This window comes from Phymastichus coffea, unplaced genomic scaffold (assembly GCF_024137745.1).
Source record: "Phymastichus coffea isolate CEN01 unplaced genomic scaffold, Cenicafe_Pcof_1.1 PCOF00028, whole genome shotgun sequence".
NCBI lineage: Eukaryota > Metazoa > Arthropoda > Insecta > Hymenoptera > Eulophidae > Phymastichus > Phymastichus coffea.
The window spans coordinates 2,727,191-2,743,891 of record NW_026706839.1 but is presented as its reverse complement, the minus strand read 5'-3'; the positions used below and the strand labels follow the sequence as shown (position 1 = coordinate 2,743,891).

Genomic DNA, 16,701 nt, shown 5'->3' with positions numbered 1-16,701 from the left:
TGAGCTATTCAATATCGAAATTATTAAGAAATTCTCAATTCAAAATCAGATGAAATTCCGAAGGAAAAAGCGAGAGCTTTCGAGATTTGCAGCGGTAACATCTAGAAATCCAGCAGTGTGTTTCCAAAGTTATGAAAGGTCTAAGACAAAAATCAAAAACGACTAGTTGATTTACGAACTCTTCGCCCGACGGAGTAGTAGTTACTCGTCCTCTATAAAAAGTCGCAGATTTACGGGGGTGTATGTTCGCACACAGACATATATATATATATATATATATATATATATATATATATATATACATATATATATACATTTCACATTCGCACGTTTTTACGACTATATCACGCACAAGTGTCACCGAGGATCGTCAGAGAAGAGGCACTTCGGCGAAAACGCAGTAAAACCTGCTCTTGGTGATGACGAGGACGCCACCCTTGTCTCATTCCTTCAGGCACTTTTATTTCTATCTCTCTTAGCTGACGACGGCGCGATGATATTTTCGCAGGAATAAAAGCGAAGCTTTCGTTTGCGGTTCGTTTATCGAATTACTTGCGAATGATGTGCATGGGGTGCGATTTAATCATAAGAATATGTAATCTACGAAATTTGATTTCTACGGAGGATGTTTAATTGAACGCTTGACTAATAAAAGTATCCGCTTCACCTAAATAATTTTGAATAATCATCGTAAACTGATATAATACTGCACATTCACCAATATTTTAGTCTTTCGCTAGCTAATCATCGTATTATCTCGTTCCGCTGGTAATTCTCGCCAAGTCGTCTTATGAATCTTTACTAAATGTCGTTGCACAACGCCAATGACTGTCCTCCTATATTTCGCTTTCTTGTTCGTCCCCTTTCCCCACTTGTCATGCTTGGCTTAGTACTTCCGTTCATGTTCAGTTGAAGCGAAGACGTGCCGTAAGAGTTGAACGTATGCACCGCTCAAGCAAAATAATTAAAGTCGTCGTGTCAACCGTCCGAGTTTTCGCGTGCGCGAATGTAACAAAAGCTGCCGCGGACCCACGCGCCGCATGACACGATAATAGCGATAATTACAGCGACGCACGCGCGTGCGCGCGCGCGCAGCAGAGGGCTGCGCTCATAAGCGACAATTAAGCACATATAACGCTACCGTATAACATAAATACCGCTGCTCTCTGGCCTATGCGCAAAACAGAGATAATGTGGCGATGGTATATAAGCGGCTAATTGTTGGAAAATTGCTGGTTGCCAACGACAAGATCTCTCTCATGGAAACTCGGGCGCGCCTGATCATATGCCAATGGCATCTTTTTTCCCTGCCTCTTTTCGTGTCGCGCGATGCGTGCTTCTTTCTTTTTTTGCGCGGGAACGTCAGCGTAGAAAGGAAAAATAAATCGCGCGCGCGATTCCCCGGAGAGGACGATCGTGTGCACGCGCGATATTGCGTGTCGATGAGTTATTCGTGTCGGGCTACTTTTTTCTTTCTTTTTTCTGCAAGACCGCGTGCGAAGACGAATATAATGATATCTTTATTGGATGCTAAATAGTTTGATTGCCGGTCGTAATTTTCGTCATCGCGCGTCAATTTGCATGGCTTTATTTATTTTTTTTAAATTTTTTTATCGCGTTCGCACTGTTCTTGGAAAAACGCGAACGAGAGAGAAATAATTGTCCTCGATAAGGAGTCATTAAAGACGCTCGATTACTAAATAGCTTTGAATTCACGAAAAAAAAATCCCGTGGTAGTAAACAGTGGGTATGCATCGCGCGTAACCGCGCACGCTGGGCAATTTCGTATTACTCGAAGTTTCGTATAAAATATCCATAAATTAGGTATATAATACAATGTACACACACACGCGTAATCACGGATGTGGAACGCGCGGCGTACTGCACTCTAAGTATCTCGTCTGCATAATTCGGGAAGGTGCGACGATGATTAATTTGGCCGATAACTCTGAAGCAACAGCATCTCATCGACATATTGGCGTGATGCGATTGACGCGTCAAATGTTTCGGGGCGCCTCTCGCTCTCTGAGATTGTGCAAAATAACGTGCAAACTCGAGCGACGCCCTCGACCGCCCCACGGCAATACGGTAATCACTATAATTACGCATCGAAGCCCTTATATTAATATCCCCCAGCTACGTCTCTTTTTCGCGCGCGAGTGCTCTCTCTCTCTCTCTCTCTCTTTCTCTCCGCGCTTCCTACTTATGCGCGAACGCGCGAGCTTCAACTATTTCTTCACACGTCGTTATGAGTGTGTTGTTGCCAATTTCGATGAACTTATTTCTCGACTACAGTTAGAAAGATAAACGAAACGTGTTATCTATGCGTTCCTTTCATTTCAGTCTTGCAGTGCCTGTCAAGTTCCGTATTGAAGGAATAGCGTCATCGTACGAAAGAAAGAAATAAAAATCTCCTTTCACCATTGACAAACATTTTTCTTGTTGGCAATGCATTGTAAGCGGAATGGCATCATAAAACGCCAATTTATTTTGCTTTCAACTTTCCAGTTTGTCTTCGCCGCTTTTGCGTTACATCATCCATGAAATTGTCGCCACCATCTCGTGGCATCATCAAACTTCTATATTTAGAAAGAGACACTCTTACGTTTTCCATTCTGTAACTCCCGTTCGCGATCAAATTTCGCGAAATGATTCGTCCCTTTGGTACACTATGTACGTGAAATCAGCGAATGGGCTTCAAATGTTCGGGGTAAAAATCTTTTTTTTGCCCCCAAGCCACCCGAGCTCACTTCGGCAGTGAATACTATACAGCAAGTAAAGTTCCCGTGAAATCCGACTTCCTCTCGCTCGTTTGAAAATCCGAATTGCAAATCTCGCCCGACGACTCTTCGTTGGCTCGTCGGTGGATACACCCGAAATAAAATCAAAGAACGGATAGAGAGAGAAAGAGAGAGAGAGAGAGAGAGTTACTGTGCAGAGGGTGTGTGTGTGTATGTATGTATGCAGCTCTCTCTTCGATATTCAATTGGCAATCGAACAAATTAAGTTTTCACATCGGCGACGGGAGATGAACAATTAAACAAAGTCACGCCCAATGCATATATAGTCGCTCGGTAGATGCTGCTTTTTATCAAGTTTCTTCTTTTTAATCTATCTCTCCTCGCACGGATCGTCGTAATTATTTACGACTTAACATTTTGTCGACGCACAGTAAAATTAGGGTTAAGATTAATGATTTGCGTCGGCGTTTCGGATATTTTTGAAAATGCATCCAGGAAATTACCGGCATAATCAGTTTTTCTTTAGAGTTTTGGATGTCGGAAAGGCTTGGCGGCGAGCTTGGCGGGGTGATTAGTCAGTGTCATTCATTTTTTGTATTACGAGCTGCGTGGCTTGTAATGAATCGTAACGGAAACGATGAAAAGTTTGTAAGAACATACGGGATCTGTCAGTATTAAAGGAATAAGGACATACGTTGTTGATGCGTTACATAAAGTTTCTTCAAGAAATTTTTCATTGTAAAGATCTTGAAAAATTGTACTTATAATTAATAAAAATAAATGATCAAGTATTTTGCGGATTTTCTTGGTGATATGAATTTCTTCATTTAGTATAGCACTTAATATTTTTTATATTAATATTTATCTTAAACTAAATTTTATGAAAAACAAAATACAACCACTTGCAATCGAATAATAATATTCAATTTTTATTTATCAAACACTAAGCTACATGGCTGACCGAAACTACACTTTTTCTACTGAAAAGATTTACATATAATGAATTTTCCATAGATACGTAATTTTGAAAGCTTAACATTTGCATGAAAAGAAAATTTCAAAAAAGATAAAAAGTTACCTCGAGGAACTCGTTCTCGGGGGGTTGATGATTCATCTGCTGTGGCATCGCTTGATGCACATTCATGGCACTTTGCGGATGCATCGCTTGCGGATACTGGTAAGCGCAATTCATCTTCGCCTTATATTTCTCTACGTGTATTCGTCAAATCACTGCACACTCTCAAAAAAAAAAAAAAAAAAAATAATAATAATAATAAAAACAAAAATCCGATCAAATGAATCTCCTTTTCAATTTCGCACGAGCTGGCAGGCACTCATTTTTCGTCACTATACAGAACTATGTTCACCGTCGTATAGCACACGCCTTCAATTGAAGCATCTCACGCATGAGCGAGCGAGCAACCCAGTGACCCGAGAGAGAGAGAGAGAAAGACAGACAGACAGAGAGAGAGAGAGAGTATGTAGCGTAGGAGTGCAGAGCGAGAGCAAACAATTATGAGAGAGAGAGAGGCAAAGTGATGCAGCTCTCAAGGGCCGACAATTATAACTGAGGTGGGCTTTTGCTGTGAGAGCTGAGGATCCACACGGCAAACGCGCGCTCGCGCTCTCTCTCTCTCTCGCTCTTGTGGGAGGCGGACCCCGCGCGTCTTATTTCTTTCACGCATGTGTGTACACGCTCTCTTGCTCGCTCGCGCTGGTGGGGTTTCTCTCTCTTGCTCTCTCACTCTCCGCCCTCGGCTTTGTCTCGAGACGCGATCTAATCCCAAGAGCCGCTGCCTGAACGTACGTGCGAGTGTAGTCTCTCCCGCTCTGTTCAACCCCGCGCCAAAGTATATCCCTTCCACTGGCGAATGCGTGCGGCCAATTAAAACTTGCCGCGGATCACGTGGTCACCTTCTCCCAACCAAGCAAGAGAAACCGAGATTGCAACTCGCGTTTCTCGATCCTTTTTTCTCCTTGTCCCGAGCGCAACTTGCTGTCGCCCCTTCTTCGTCTTTTTCCTCTTGTCTTATTTTTCTCGTTTCTGCCGTGTGCGTTTTTTTTCTGTTTTTTTTCTTTACTTGGAGGCTCCGCGGCGGATATGCCACAAGTTTGTCGTGCTTTTATTGCGCCGACGAGGAGCGCCCGCGCGCAGGCTTGCAAACGAGCCGATACGTGGGAGAGAGAGAGACTCGATGAGCTTTTGGATTAAAACTGCGGGATCCGAGAGGGGGATTGAAAATTGAGTGAGTATTTTTAGCTGGTTATTGGAGGCTATTAAGCATTTTTTATTCAACGTTTATCGCTCCAGTTTTTTTTCACTTCTTTACTTAAGGAATATCGAGTTCATTTATCTAAATGTGTGTATCAATTTTCCCAGCAAGCAACTTTTTGAGAGAGCAAATTATGCAGCTGCAAAGAAAATAGACGAATATAGACAGATTAAAACGCATTAAAACTTGAATTTGCTCGGGTCGCTTGGAACTCCGTCTACTTTGAATATATACCATGACTCGTCGGCTCATCATTCATAAATATCCATTGTACACATCTGAGGTCCGATCGCAAAGGGCTGAATGAAACATATACATTGCAGTCACGAGCTGAGCTATGATATCTTTGGCCTCAGACCGACAGAGATTCATCGGGTTCAACAGAAGAGATCGTAACGTAGCGCGCGTAACATGAGCCCTCGGTGGTAGCGGCGCGTAACTTCCATTGAGAAACTCTCTAATATTCATTCGCGTTCGGTCATTCATTCGTTCGCGGCGCGTAACTGCTCCCCGGATGTCGATTACAGATCGCACGCATGCGGTCCTGATAAGAAATGGCAGGTTTCAAACAAACGTTTGCACGCGTAAAATTACTCAAGCATACCGGCGTACTTTTTTGTTGCTGCAATTATCTCGTTAAACTCTGTCTATAGCTCTAAAACTCTCTGATTAATTAGCCGCGTAGTCAGTTACAAATGAGTTGGTCGTTCGTATATTTCCAGAGTGATCGCGAACCCGCAAGACCCGGATACCTTTAGCCGGCGCGCGGGCGCATAAGATGAATATCCACATCCGGCCAGGTGGCGCCTGCGGAGTACCAACGAAGATCTGCCGAGTTTTCACGAAATAAGAGTAGCAGTACGAGATGATTGATGAGCTCGAACGAGAGGGAGAAGGGTTTATAAAAACGCATGATGTGCGACTCTTGTGCGCGTTTTCATTTTTAAATTAACATTGTATCTTTCGAGTTATATTTACAAATTACTTTTGATAGAATTTGCGAGAAGATCTATTTGAGGGTGATATTTCACTGCGAATGGCGGCTCGTCGTTATCCACAACCCAAACGGATCCACAATTTCCTTCTTTGATGATCTTCATTACTGCTGCAGCTACGGTATCAGGTCTGAAATGGAACGGTAATTTTTCATTAACATCCAGTTCTCTGGCATCGAACTATCAAAATTCCATTACGATTGTTTCTTCAGAGATGAAATATCCATGAGATAATAAGTATTGAATTCCAAATTATTATAGGTGGTATCAAGAATCGGTGTATCAGTCAAACCTGGACAGATTGCAACCACTCTAACACCAGTCGTTTCGTAATGTTGCTGTTAACAATGTTCCATTATTTCTAGTTGAATGCTTGTTAATAATTTTTCAAGAAAGTCAAATGATAAAATGAAACCTCCATTGTTCGCGTAAAACTAACAACAGCGTGTTTAGTAGAGCAGTAAATAGGATAGAAAATATTTTGAAGTCCCAATGTCGACGCGATGTTAACGATGGTGCCACCTTCGCCACCCTTATGTTTTCCAATGCGTTTGATCACCATCAAACTAGCCAAGACGACAGCTTTCTGTGGGAATTCCATCAATGTCAACTATTCTTAATAAAATACATGAGATTTTTTATATGTACGTAATTGACGTCCATCATGAGCTCTGGATTATCTTCATGGGCAATTCCAGCATTATTTATGAGAATATCGACAGTGTTGTACGTTTGAAATACTTTCTCGAAGTTTTCTGTTTAGAATTATCAATTATTGCTTATTGAAAACAAAGAAACGTAAATTGCAAGCACTCACCTTCTAACTGAGAAGTTTTTGATACGTCACATGGATATAGTCCGATTTTTGATTTATACACTTTTTCTAAATCTTTTACTATTTTTCTAGAGTTTTCGTGATCCAGTTCAAACATAGCGAGGAACTGCGACGATTGAAAAAATATTTGTTAGTGTAATATTCAGTCGATTTTAACAAAAGCAAGACTAACCTTAATTTCCGTATTTAATAATTGTTTAACGATAGCTAAACCAATACCACTAGATCCACCAGTGATAACCACCACTTTTTCTTTGAGATCGTTCATTTTTCTTGAACGTTAAATTTGGCAAGGTGTTTGCAAAGTGACGGCTAAAATCCTACTGCAGTAGTATTTCAACGAATAATTTCCGGAATAGCATTGACATGCACAAACAAAAAAACTAGTTTGTTTCTTATCGTCAGCGGTCTGAACGATAACTGTTGCTAACAAGTTTGGCATTGAAGAGCATTGTTACGAGGAAAGGCAGGCAAACAAATTACATACGAATTGCGAAGAAACAAGACTTTTCCATCGTTCCCCGAGGCTTGATTACGTCCTAAAAGTCCGTTGCAGTATAAACATTAGTCACCTTATATGCACTTGGCGCAACCTCGGATCCGACCACATGGGCCAAGCTCGTTTCTGCGCGCTCTGTTATTATCCATCGTATCGTTCGTTTGATTCTTTTACAGTTTCGCGACTAGACATTTCTCTCTCGCTCTCAAAGAGAAATACTTTCTCGGTGGAGGAGAAGAGTTAGAAAAAAAATATATATATCGCGCAAAAGAAGAATAGCCTCCCCCGACACACACGGTCAGCCGTAGCCTGCAATTAAATGTCCGCAAGTTCCCATATAGTATATAGAGGGGTTGTGTGCCGCGCTGTGCCGCGCACGCGCTTCATTCTAATCGACTCTTTCTTTCTCCGACCGTAAAACGCCACGTTGTAAATCAATGTTTTGCCATGTAGGTTTTCTTTTCGTTTTTTCGGCGCTGCTTCACAGCACACCAAGCGCCAAGTGGGCTTCTCTGAGATATGACTGCTTTTTATTTTCGTTACAATGTTCGCGCGCGGCTTTCATTACTTTTGTTGCTCGCGCAAGATTTTGATTTACCGCGCGCGTGCACAGTCGAGTACATTTCTCGAAGGTTAATCATTAGTTTTCGAAGCAGCTCTGGACCGTGCACACGTGTGTCGACTCATTTTTAAAATGAGTTTACCCGGCGGTTTACACGTGGCATAAGATAATTACTATTCAAGTTGTGCTCCTTTTCTTACATATCTATAGAACAATTCTAGATGTAAAATTTATGCATAGTTATGGTGTAAACTTCGACATCGACCATCCCATCTAGCTAATAATTACTATAAGGTTTCAACTTCGCTTTATATTTAAAATACACATGTATTACGTGACTTTATTCGATTGCGATCTATGTCGCATCAGCTCGTGAAAAAGAAAAAATTCTATAACATAATAGCTACGATAAATCCAGTAGATTTACGAGCTCGCAACAATGGCATCCACGGCGAAATTCGAAGCACGCGATAATGATCCCGAACTATTTCCAAAGCCCCAACACTATGTAGTGAGAGCACTTAATCATCATAAAACATCGGCGAGTGTCCAAGCTAATCGCGGATCGGTAGCGTTAAATCAGCACACGCCGAATTATATACGTCCGTCGAATCCAGTGGCAGTGTAGGCACTGAAGCTAAACATTACCCGCGCACACACATGTAATAATGACGATGATTCGCACAGCTCGGCGAAACTCGCTCATCATCACGTCAAACCCTTACACGGTCACCTGCGGCTGAAAAAAGAAATCCCCGAAACACACAGAAAACCTTGTATGGAATTATCAATCGAGCATCGGCCTGTTATTAAAAGATTCTCGAGATGCATCTACACGATTGCTCCCTCAAGATTTATCAATGTAGCGCTCTGTTTTAAGACTTTCCACGATGACGAGACAAGCTCTATGCTAATTAATTCACCCTGTAAATGCGTGCATTTGCGACCGATGATGAATGGCGCTGGCTTCGCAATTGTCCGCGTCATAATTATAACGACAATTATGCAAAATATAGATGGAATTAATCGTGTAATTGCATGCTGCTCACTCCTGCGCGCAGAGGCAAAGAAAGAAAGATACAATGATATATATCGTTTCGCGGAGTATTCTTATACGTGATACGAACGTCGATTTTGCCAATGTGTTTATGTGTTATTGACTTGCGACTTAGCGGAATATAAAAAATTACACTGACGTGTGGGAAATACGCATTTCGATCTTGATTGGCATTCGATACCACGCGCTTTTGTCGTTGAGTATAGGCTTCGAGTCGCATAGCCATGACTAATTGCCGTGATTGATTGATTTACCACACTCAGCACGCGAATATGCACGTGGATATTGCGAACGCGTCGAGAGACTTTTTCGGAGAGACCGAGCTGACAATGCACGATGCTATTTTCGGTAACAGCGACAATTATCTGATTGAATTATTCGATATCCCGGAGCCTATTTTAATAACAATTAAGTTTGATCGCTCGCGACGTACAATTCATGTTGCGAAACACAGCTCTTCAAAAGAAACTAAACCGAACATTAAAAACAATAAATCTCGAGGGTATAGGAAATTATCGTGCGTAGATACTCTAAACGCAAAAATGAGATGCGCGTGCGAACATGAATTAATTTCTCTCTCTCGCTCTCTCGAGTCCTTAAAAGGTTGGCGTAATTGAAGAACGTGCGGCGCATCGGAATCCGTCGGAGAAGGCGCGGCGGCATGACGGATCGAATTGAGTGTACGTATACGTGTGGTGTGTTACCAACATGGCTGCGCATGTGATGCCCTTCGCAGAAAGATGGTGGACCTCGTCAGAGAAAGAGAAAGAAAGAAAGAAAGAGCCGGAGATGACGGTGATATATGCACCGCGAGGAGGAGCGATGTTGAGCTTAAGCTCGTGTGCTATAGGTGGATTCGGACGTGGGGACGCTCTGTTGGACACCAAACAAGTTTCGTTTTTTGACTTTTCGTTCTTCTTTTTTCTTTGCACTTTCTCCATCCACGTTTCGTTTCTTAGATACGTGCTTGCTGCATCTCCAATGATTTTTAATGCGATGATTCGATGATTCAAATATTGATGGAAATATTGAAAGCAAAGTGGAATGATCGAGTGCGTTTCTCGAAAATAGAAAATTCGAACAATATTGTCATCTAGTGATTTGACATACCAACGATTTGTAGTGAGATGTTCAATGGCTCCTCCGATCATTCGAAGTTCAATTGAATAATAGTTTAAAAGTAAATTCATCTAAACTACGAATAATTTCATTCGATAATAAATAAAAGAGCAGAGATGAACCGACGCACGTGCATCATAAAATGACGTTCAACAAAGAGAAAGCAAAAAAAATTAAAAAATAAAAAGTAGAGGCAGCATGCCCTGACATAAAATAACCAGAAAGTCCGTCGTAAAAAAATAAATAATCAAAGTTGAAAGAGAAGAGACGTCGTTGCGAAGGAAAAGAAAAAAAGGAGAAATCATAAAAGGATGCAGCCGGAGAGGCCGAGCTCTCTCTCTCTCTCTCTCTCTCTCTCTCTCTCTCTCTCTCTCTCTCTCTCTCTCTTTTGGCGCGTCCGTCACGTTTTGCATGAGTGGGGTAGGAGGCCGCGAGCGAGTGTGAGAGGGAGAAAAAGAGAAAGAGAGTAAAATATCGCGTGGGTGCGAAATAAAATGGTGGCCCCGGTAACGAGTAAGCGCTTAATAAAAAGGAGAGCCGCGAGCGCCGCACGCGCCTTTTCTAAGTATACACCCCGCAGACTCAGCCGTGTACGTGTGCGTCTATGCGCGCGATAGAGGGTAACGAGAGACTTTGTGGTTTATGAAGAGCGAGCGAGTACGCGCTCACGGAAAATTGAAGTGCGCCCCGCTGCGAGGAGTTGCGGCCGCAGCGCACCGCGATTTTCGCCAGCGAGTTATATGTATATGCACGCGCTCGCGCTCTTCACGAGGTGATCGACACGTTGACGATGCGCAGTGCAATATCAAATTTGCTCGCATCGCGGCTTTTATTTTTCCCGTGCGACGATATTGCAGTGTTTCCTCGAAGTCGCGTGGAAGACTCCACGAGTCGAAGCTGTATGATTAACAAATTAAAGCTTTGCTATCAATTCGTTAACTACGTGTAACGAATACAACAAATTGTAAACTTTTGAATCTCAATTTGGCTTGGACGATTGATTATTATATTGGCAGGACGGTTTGCATAGATCAAGGTTTTCATTGACCAATCCGCTATATTTAAAATAGTTCCGACAATCAAACGCGAACACTTGTTCAATTAGCAGCTAAACTTGAAAGCCGATAAAAACCAGTTTTGCGTATAATAAAACGATGGTACGTGTATTTGTCTGCGTGCACAAGACGACGGCTGCACATAAATTTGGCTGAAATCGTACAAGGCAATCGAGAGATGCGATTTTCGCACGTTATCCGTTCAAATCGTCGATCGTCCCACGTATATACATATAGGATGGGAGCTGAGGATATGTATGGTTGTTTTTGTTTTTTGCTTCCTCATCTCCCTGAAGCGCATGATCCTTTTTATTCTCTCTCACTCTTGGCCGCCTTATACACACGCATGGTGTGCGTATCTCGCTGCGAAACTTATATATACTTGGCTGGGTCGGGAGCGTTGCGTAGGAAGAGCAAGAGAGAGAAGGAGAGGGGGGGGGGGGGCGAAAGAAGAAACCGATACGCTATATACGCGCGGCGGTCCTCGAACCCGGTAATTAAATAGCGCAACCCTGCAATTAGGGCCACTAAATCGTGCGCGCCCGCCAGACACAAAAAATAACGTTCCTCTTTTCTCTCTCGCACAAGCTCGCTCTCTTCTGCCTCTCGATCGCGAAAAAGAAAGAGAGAGAGAGAGAGAGAGAGAGAGAGAGAGAGAGAGAGAGAGAGAGAGAGAGAGAGAGAGAGAGAGAGATGAAGAGATTAGGAACCGAGGCCGTCTCAGCGAACACACGCGGGGGTGGTTTTGGCAAAATGTGGGAACGAGCTGCTCTAGAGGAGAGACAGTGACGCAACGGTTCGTGCGCGCTCGCGCCGTCTGTGCGTATATCCCGACGGACTTTTCAGAATTGGATTAGCACGCGAGCAGGCATCCACGCGTGGGCGCTGCTTTGCATCCGAGGCATTATCCGCGTGCTCGACCGTTCTAGGAAGCATTATCCTCGCGCGCGCCAACCCAATTTGAATTTTCATCAATTTTTAAGTAGCTTGGACCATCTCTCCAAGATTACCTTGCGACGCTTAGGAGAACCCTCGGCGTCGACAATTTTTATCGACGAATTATCAGGTAGGCCGCTGGTCGGCCGAGTGATAAAAAGGAAAAAAAGCAAGGAACGAGGCGAGCCCGTCGGAACTGCAATAAAAATTAGTTCCGAGAGCAAGAGCTCGCGATAAAATCACACGCGAGGCGCGCGCCATTACAAAAATGTGAAAAAACAATTTTCCAGTGTATCCGATACGAAGTCGCGCGCGGCCGGGCGGCGTAAAAATGGCAAGAGCGCAGCGTCCATAAACACGAGCGCATCGCCCAAAGGGAAAAGCTGCGCGGCGGCGGCGGCGGCGGCGGCGGCGGCTGAGCAGGTCCATCGTTTCGTCGATTGTTAGCAAAGATAGCGTTCGAACGAGACGCTGGCTTGCCGTGGGTGGATGATTTAATGCGAGCATCGTCCCTCTCCTCCTCTTGATATTTTAATACGACGCGTGATGCACCGCCATCCATCGTTGCGCGTATATACGGCATATGCGTGCGCGCGCTCAATTTTGCATACGGAAATCGCGCCGCTATCTTTCTCTCTCTCTCTCTCTCGGCCCCTTGAGCAGTATGTGTGCGCGTGTGCGCGCGCGCGTGTATGTGTGTGTGCGAGAAAAGAGCGTTCTGTACAGGAAGGAAGACTGTTTGTTACCATTATCTGCCGCGTCCACGCCGGATTTTTCGACGAGTTCTGCATTTGCACATGAGCTGCCTTTTTTTCTCGGTGGAACCCTAGCTTGCGCGTACTTCCGTATGAATCAAGGGGGCTTTGAGACATGATTTCTTAAGGCTGATAAACCAGTCTCTGCGTTTCCGTGTCTACTTTTTTATCAAACTGCTCGAATCTGTATGGTATGGTATCGGTATCAAATCCGAATTTACGTTAAATATCGTATGTTTATCAACGGTTCCTATACATCTGTATAATTGTTTTACTAACAAGAGGTTCGGGTTGATAGCGCGTTGAGAATTAGGACACGCAACCAATTTGCAAATCTACATGTTCTCTGCAGAGACTCTCTCACAACTCTATTTTTAACTACTAATTAAATATTTCTATGGAAAATACCATTGTGAGTGGTATCGAGAACACAAATTTCTTCCAGTTGAAATTGAAGGTACCCCAGCGCCTGTAAACGTATAACTGTATACGCATGAATGACAGTGCGTCAACGTTGCGAGTGTAGCGCGGACAATTTAATTTTCTAATTACCGTGACGCGATCTATCGGCTTACATACTCTCTGTCTCCCGCGGACTTTATCAACTGGTGGCATCTCCGAGGTAGCTCTCTTTATCTCAGTCCCTTCGCGTATAAAAGCTAATGGATCTTCGACCGCCCCTCAGACTCATTTTCTCGATTAATGATCGATGTTTTATAGTGCGTGCATATTGCGAACTACGCATGAGGGTCGTTATTTTTGCTTTTTCAACTATGTATACGCCATCGTCCTGAGATATCTCCTGGGAAGATTGTAATTTTGCTATTGTTTTTGCGTAAAATAGAGTGAAGATTATCGATAGTAATACGGTCAAATAAAAGTTTTTAAAGCAATTAACATAGTCATCTTTGTTCTTACAATTTTGATAACAGTTTAAGATAAGTCTAATAGAATGCGGTAGTCCATATTAGAATAATATTCAAACAATATTCAGCGTAGTATTTTTCATCATTTTCTAATTTCAAAAGTATAATATCACTTCTAAAGTCGGTAAACCATCTTGTGGTCAATTATCGCATCATCATATTACATAAAAATTTTATTCTCGATCACATCATTTGATCGTCGAACATGTGAAAAAACTCAGATAAATAGTACATAAATGAAAAGCGACATCTCTATGCATTATCTAAAAAAAACTAAGTATAAGAGGAAGTGCCGCAAAGGATAATAAAAGCTCGTAGTGAGCTGCACTTGAGTCACGCACACTCGCGGTCAGGACCTCCTGCCGCGGGCTTCACTTGCTACTATAATACTCTTGCGTACCGCGCTAATCAATTAATACGTGGCTCACCGCTCTCTCACCTCCCTTCCTCGATCGCTCTCTCTCTCTCTCTCTCTCACTCTTTTACAATAAGTATCGTATGTTGAAATTACCTCAAGTGTTATATCAACTATAGGCAATCGCATGGGATGTATTAATTGCCGTTGTGTGCATTGTTCATGTCAGAATCATTATACACACGTCGATCGCATAAATGTTTAATGTTTGATTGGAATAACGTTTAGCATTTCGTACGCACTCCCCTACGTATATTTTTATCAAAAGAGAATATATGACTTTTAAGTACGTATAATTGTATAGTAAACAGACGTTTTACATGTGATATAAGTGTGATGAGTTTTCATTGTTACATTTCTTCCCCTCGCAGTTCGTTATAAAAATTGCTGTTATTATGACTTTCAGATTAGAGTAAACAAACATGTAATAATATTACGTGTTATATTTTCCATCTAGTACAGATAAGTATTTTTACACCAAAGTTTGTGAAAGTGAACCCTAAAATTTATTAGATCAAAACTACATGGTAGATCACTATTTATCACGATAAAAATAAAATTCTGTTATCAATAATGTCTTTGTATAATGCATATAGTGACTACAAAACATTATAATAAATCGACAAGCAAATTTGCACTAAGTGTAATTCAAGTAATTATCGAGGAATATGAAGATGTATTAATTTATTTAAATTTTGAGGTTTACTCTGACAACTTTTGCTGTAAATATTTTTTTTCTGCACAGTACAATAATATTGTGCAGGTTGTGCCTTAAGAAGTCAATTGTCAAAATTTTAATTCTACGGGATGATAAAAACAACGTTTCATTGTTTATTCTGCTCGCATTCTCATACGTTCTCCGAAAAAGCGCACAAAGATTCAACTGTTGTCGTAGTATCGCTTGAAGATCTTGTTTGCCACAAGCTGTGTGCGAGGCGTGAATAGGCAGAGAACCGCGGGTGGCCTCTCACTCAGTCGCTAATTCAAGTCCATATATGCGTGGGGGAGAGGGCAAGTTTTAATTTTCTCTCTCGTATCGCATTGTAACATAAGCATTGCCTTGTCAGGCACAGATTGTTATTAATGAAAAGTACGCGTGACAGGTGTAATACTAATGGTACGGAAATCGATTGCCGATTGCTTCGTCCGACAGCATTCTCCGCGGCGAGTTTATTACTTGGCATAAATTCATCAAGTGCGCTTTCCGAAAAGAAAGACGAGTCGAATGTGGGTACTCGAGGCGAGAGAGAGAGAGAGAGAGAGAGAGAGAGAGAGAGCGAAAACCTTTTTGGCGAGGTGTGAAACCGCTCGAGAAAGGCCAGAAATTGCGTACCATTATCCGGTAATGTGCCCTGTGCTAAATTGGCCTCACCCCCCGGTCTCTCGCTCTCTCTCTCTCTCTCCCTCTCTCACTCATGCTCGTGCACGCGGGTTAAGAGAAATAACACTCAGCGATAGACATTCGAGGTACTATATGTATAAGAGAACGATATATCGAGCGCCAACGATTTCTCTTATTTTTACCTCCCGCCTTCGTAGAGATCGAACGCCGCAGCTTGTCTTTTTGTTTGATATCGGCATATATAGACGCGAGCTTCGATTACTCACAGGCTGCGTGTACAGCGCATGCTATATACATATATAGAGGTGTGTCGTAAACGCGTCTCTTTGTTTTTCTTGCTTCTTTTGAGCACGTTTTTTTCCTCGCAGTTTTCTACATAATCGATACGACGTATGGATTTTGTTTCATTAAACTTTATGTCGCAATTTCTAATTGATTGATACTTACAATATATAAGCATGCACTTGTTCAGCATCGAAAAACCTTTCATGTAATTGATCAAAAAGACTACGTCGTATTCGAATACATAATTATGTATCTAGACTTTCTTCGATTCTTCATTTTAACCATTCATCTTCCAGTGCAACAGGTTTTCACATATATAGAAAATGCTCTCGATCATTTATATCGAGTGATCAACTTAACGAGGGTATAAAGTATGTAAGAAGCTCATTTTTATTTAACTCTTGAAAGTGTATACACGTTTAAGCCTAGCTTAGAATTATATGTAATATGTAATCAGCCGGTTAAGCGATATATATATTTTAACGACGAATCGTGTAATTACTTAGTATACAAATTAATTTGGTACTCTGTTTTGTTGTTCGATTTAGAAAACGTAATAAGCGAAAACTAAAATCGCATTTTACGACCGGAAAGAAGGAAAGAAAAAGGATTTAACGGCTCGCTATGTGCGCTTCATCGCGCGCGGGTACTGCATCGTTTGCGGGGTGCGCGCGCGTGAATCGTCGGCGCATATAATAAAAGGCTCGGCTCAAAGTGGAAAGGACGGCGAAAAAGGCGCCGAGGTCTCTTCATCCTCTCTCTCTCTCTCTCTCTCTCTCTCTCGCTCTCTCTCTCTCTCTCTCTCTCTCTCTCCCTGCTTTGAGAAAAGCACGCGGAGAACGAGGAGTTATGTGCGCATTCGTCTCCATTACCTCCTCCTCCTGCTCGTGCGCGCGCGCTGAATCA

General features: G+C 42.4%; 1 protein-coding gene across 1 annotated transcript; it reads right to left on the bottom strand.

Annotated features, from left to right (window-relative positions):
- Window positions 1-5,937: 5,937 nt before the first annotated feature.
- Window positions 5,938-7,184, bottom strand: LOC131662940 (15-hydroxyprostaglandin dehydrogenase [NAD(+)]-like). The gene is made up of 6 exons (XM_058932959.1): window positions 7,017-7,184; window positions 6,827-6,950; window positions 6,658-6,764; window positions 6,425-6,595; window positions 6,208-6,347; window positions 5,938-6,139 (listed from the first exon to the last, which is right to left on the bottom strand). The coding sequence occupies exons 1-6, from the start codon at window positions 7,110-7,112 to the stop codon at window positions 5,989-5,991; spliced, it is 789 nt and encodes a 262-aa protein (XP_058788942.1). The 5' UTR covers window positions 7,113-7,184; the 3' UTR covers window positions 5,938-5,988.
- Window positions 7,185-16,701: the final 9,517 nt, after the last annotated feature.

What these genes read in the sequence shown, in the direction of transcription:
- LOC131662940 (XM_058932959.1), bottom strand. Translation starts at nt 7,112, where the DNA reads ATGAACGATCTCAAAGAAAAAGTGGTGGTTATCACTGGTGGATCTAGT. An exon ending in AAAAACTTCTCAGTTAGAAG is followed by an intron (nt 6,765 to 6,826) that starts GTGAGTGCTTGC and finishes AATTCTAAACAG; the next exon opens with AAAACTTCGAGAAAGTATTT. An exon ending in TCATGATGGACGTCAATTAC is followed by an intron (nt 6,596 to 6,657) that starts GTACATATAAAA and finishes GAATTCCCACAG; the next exon opens with AAAGCTGTCGTCTTGGCTAG.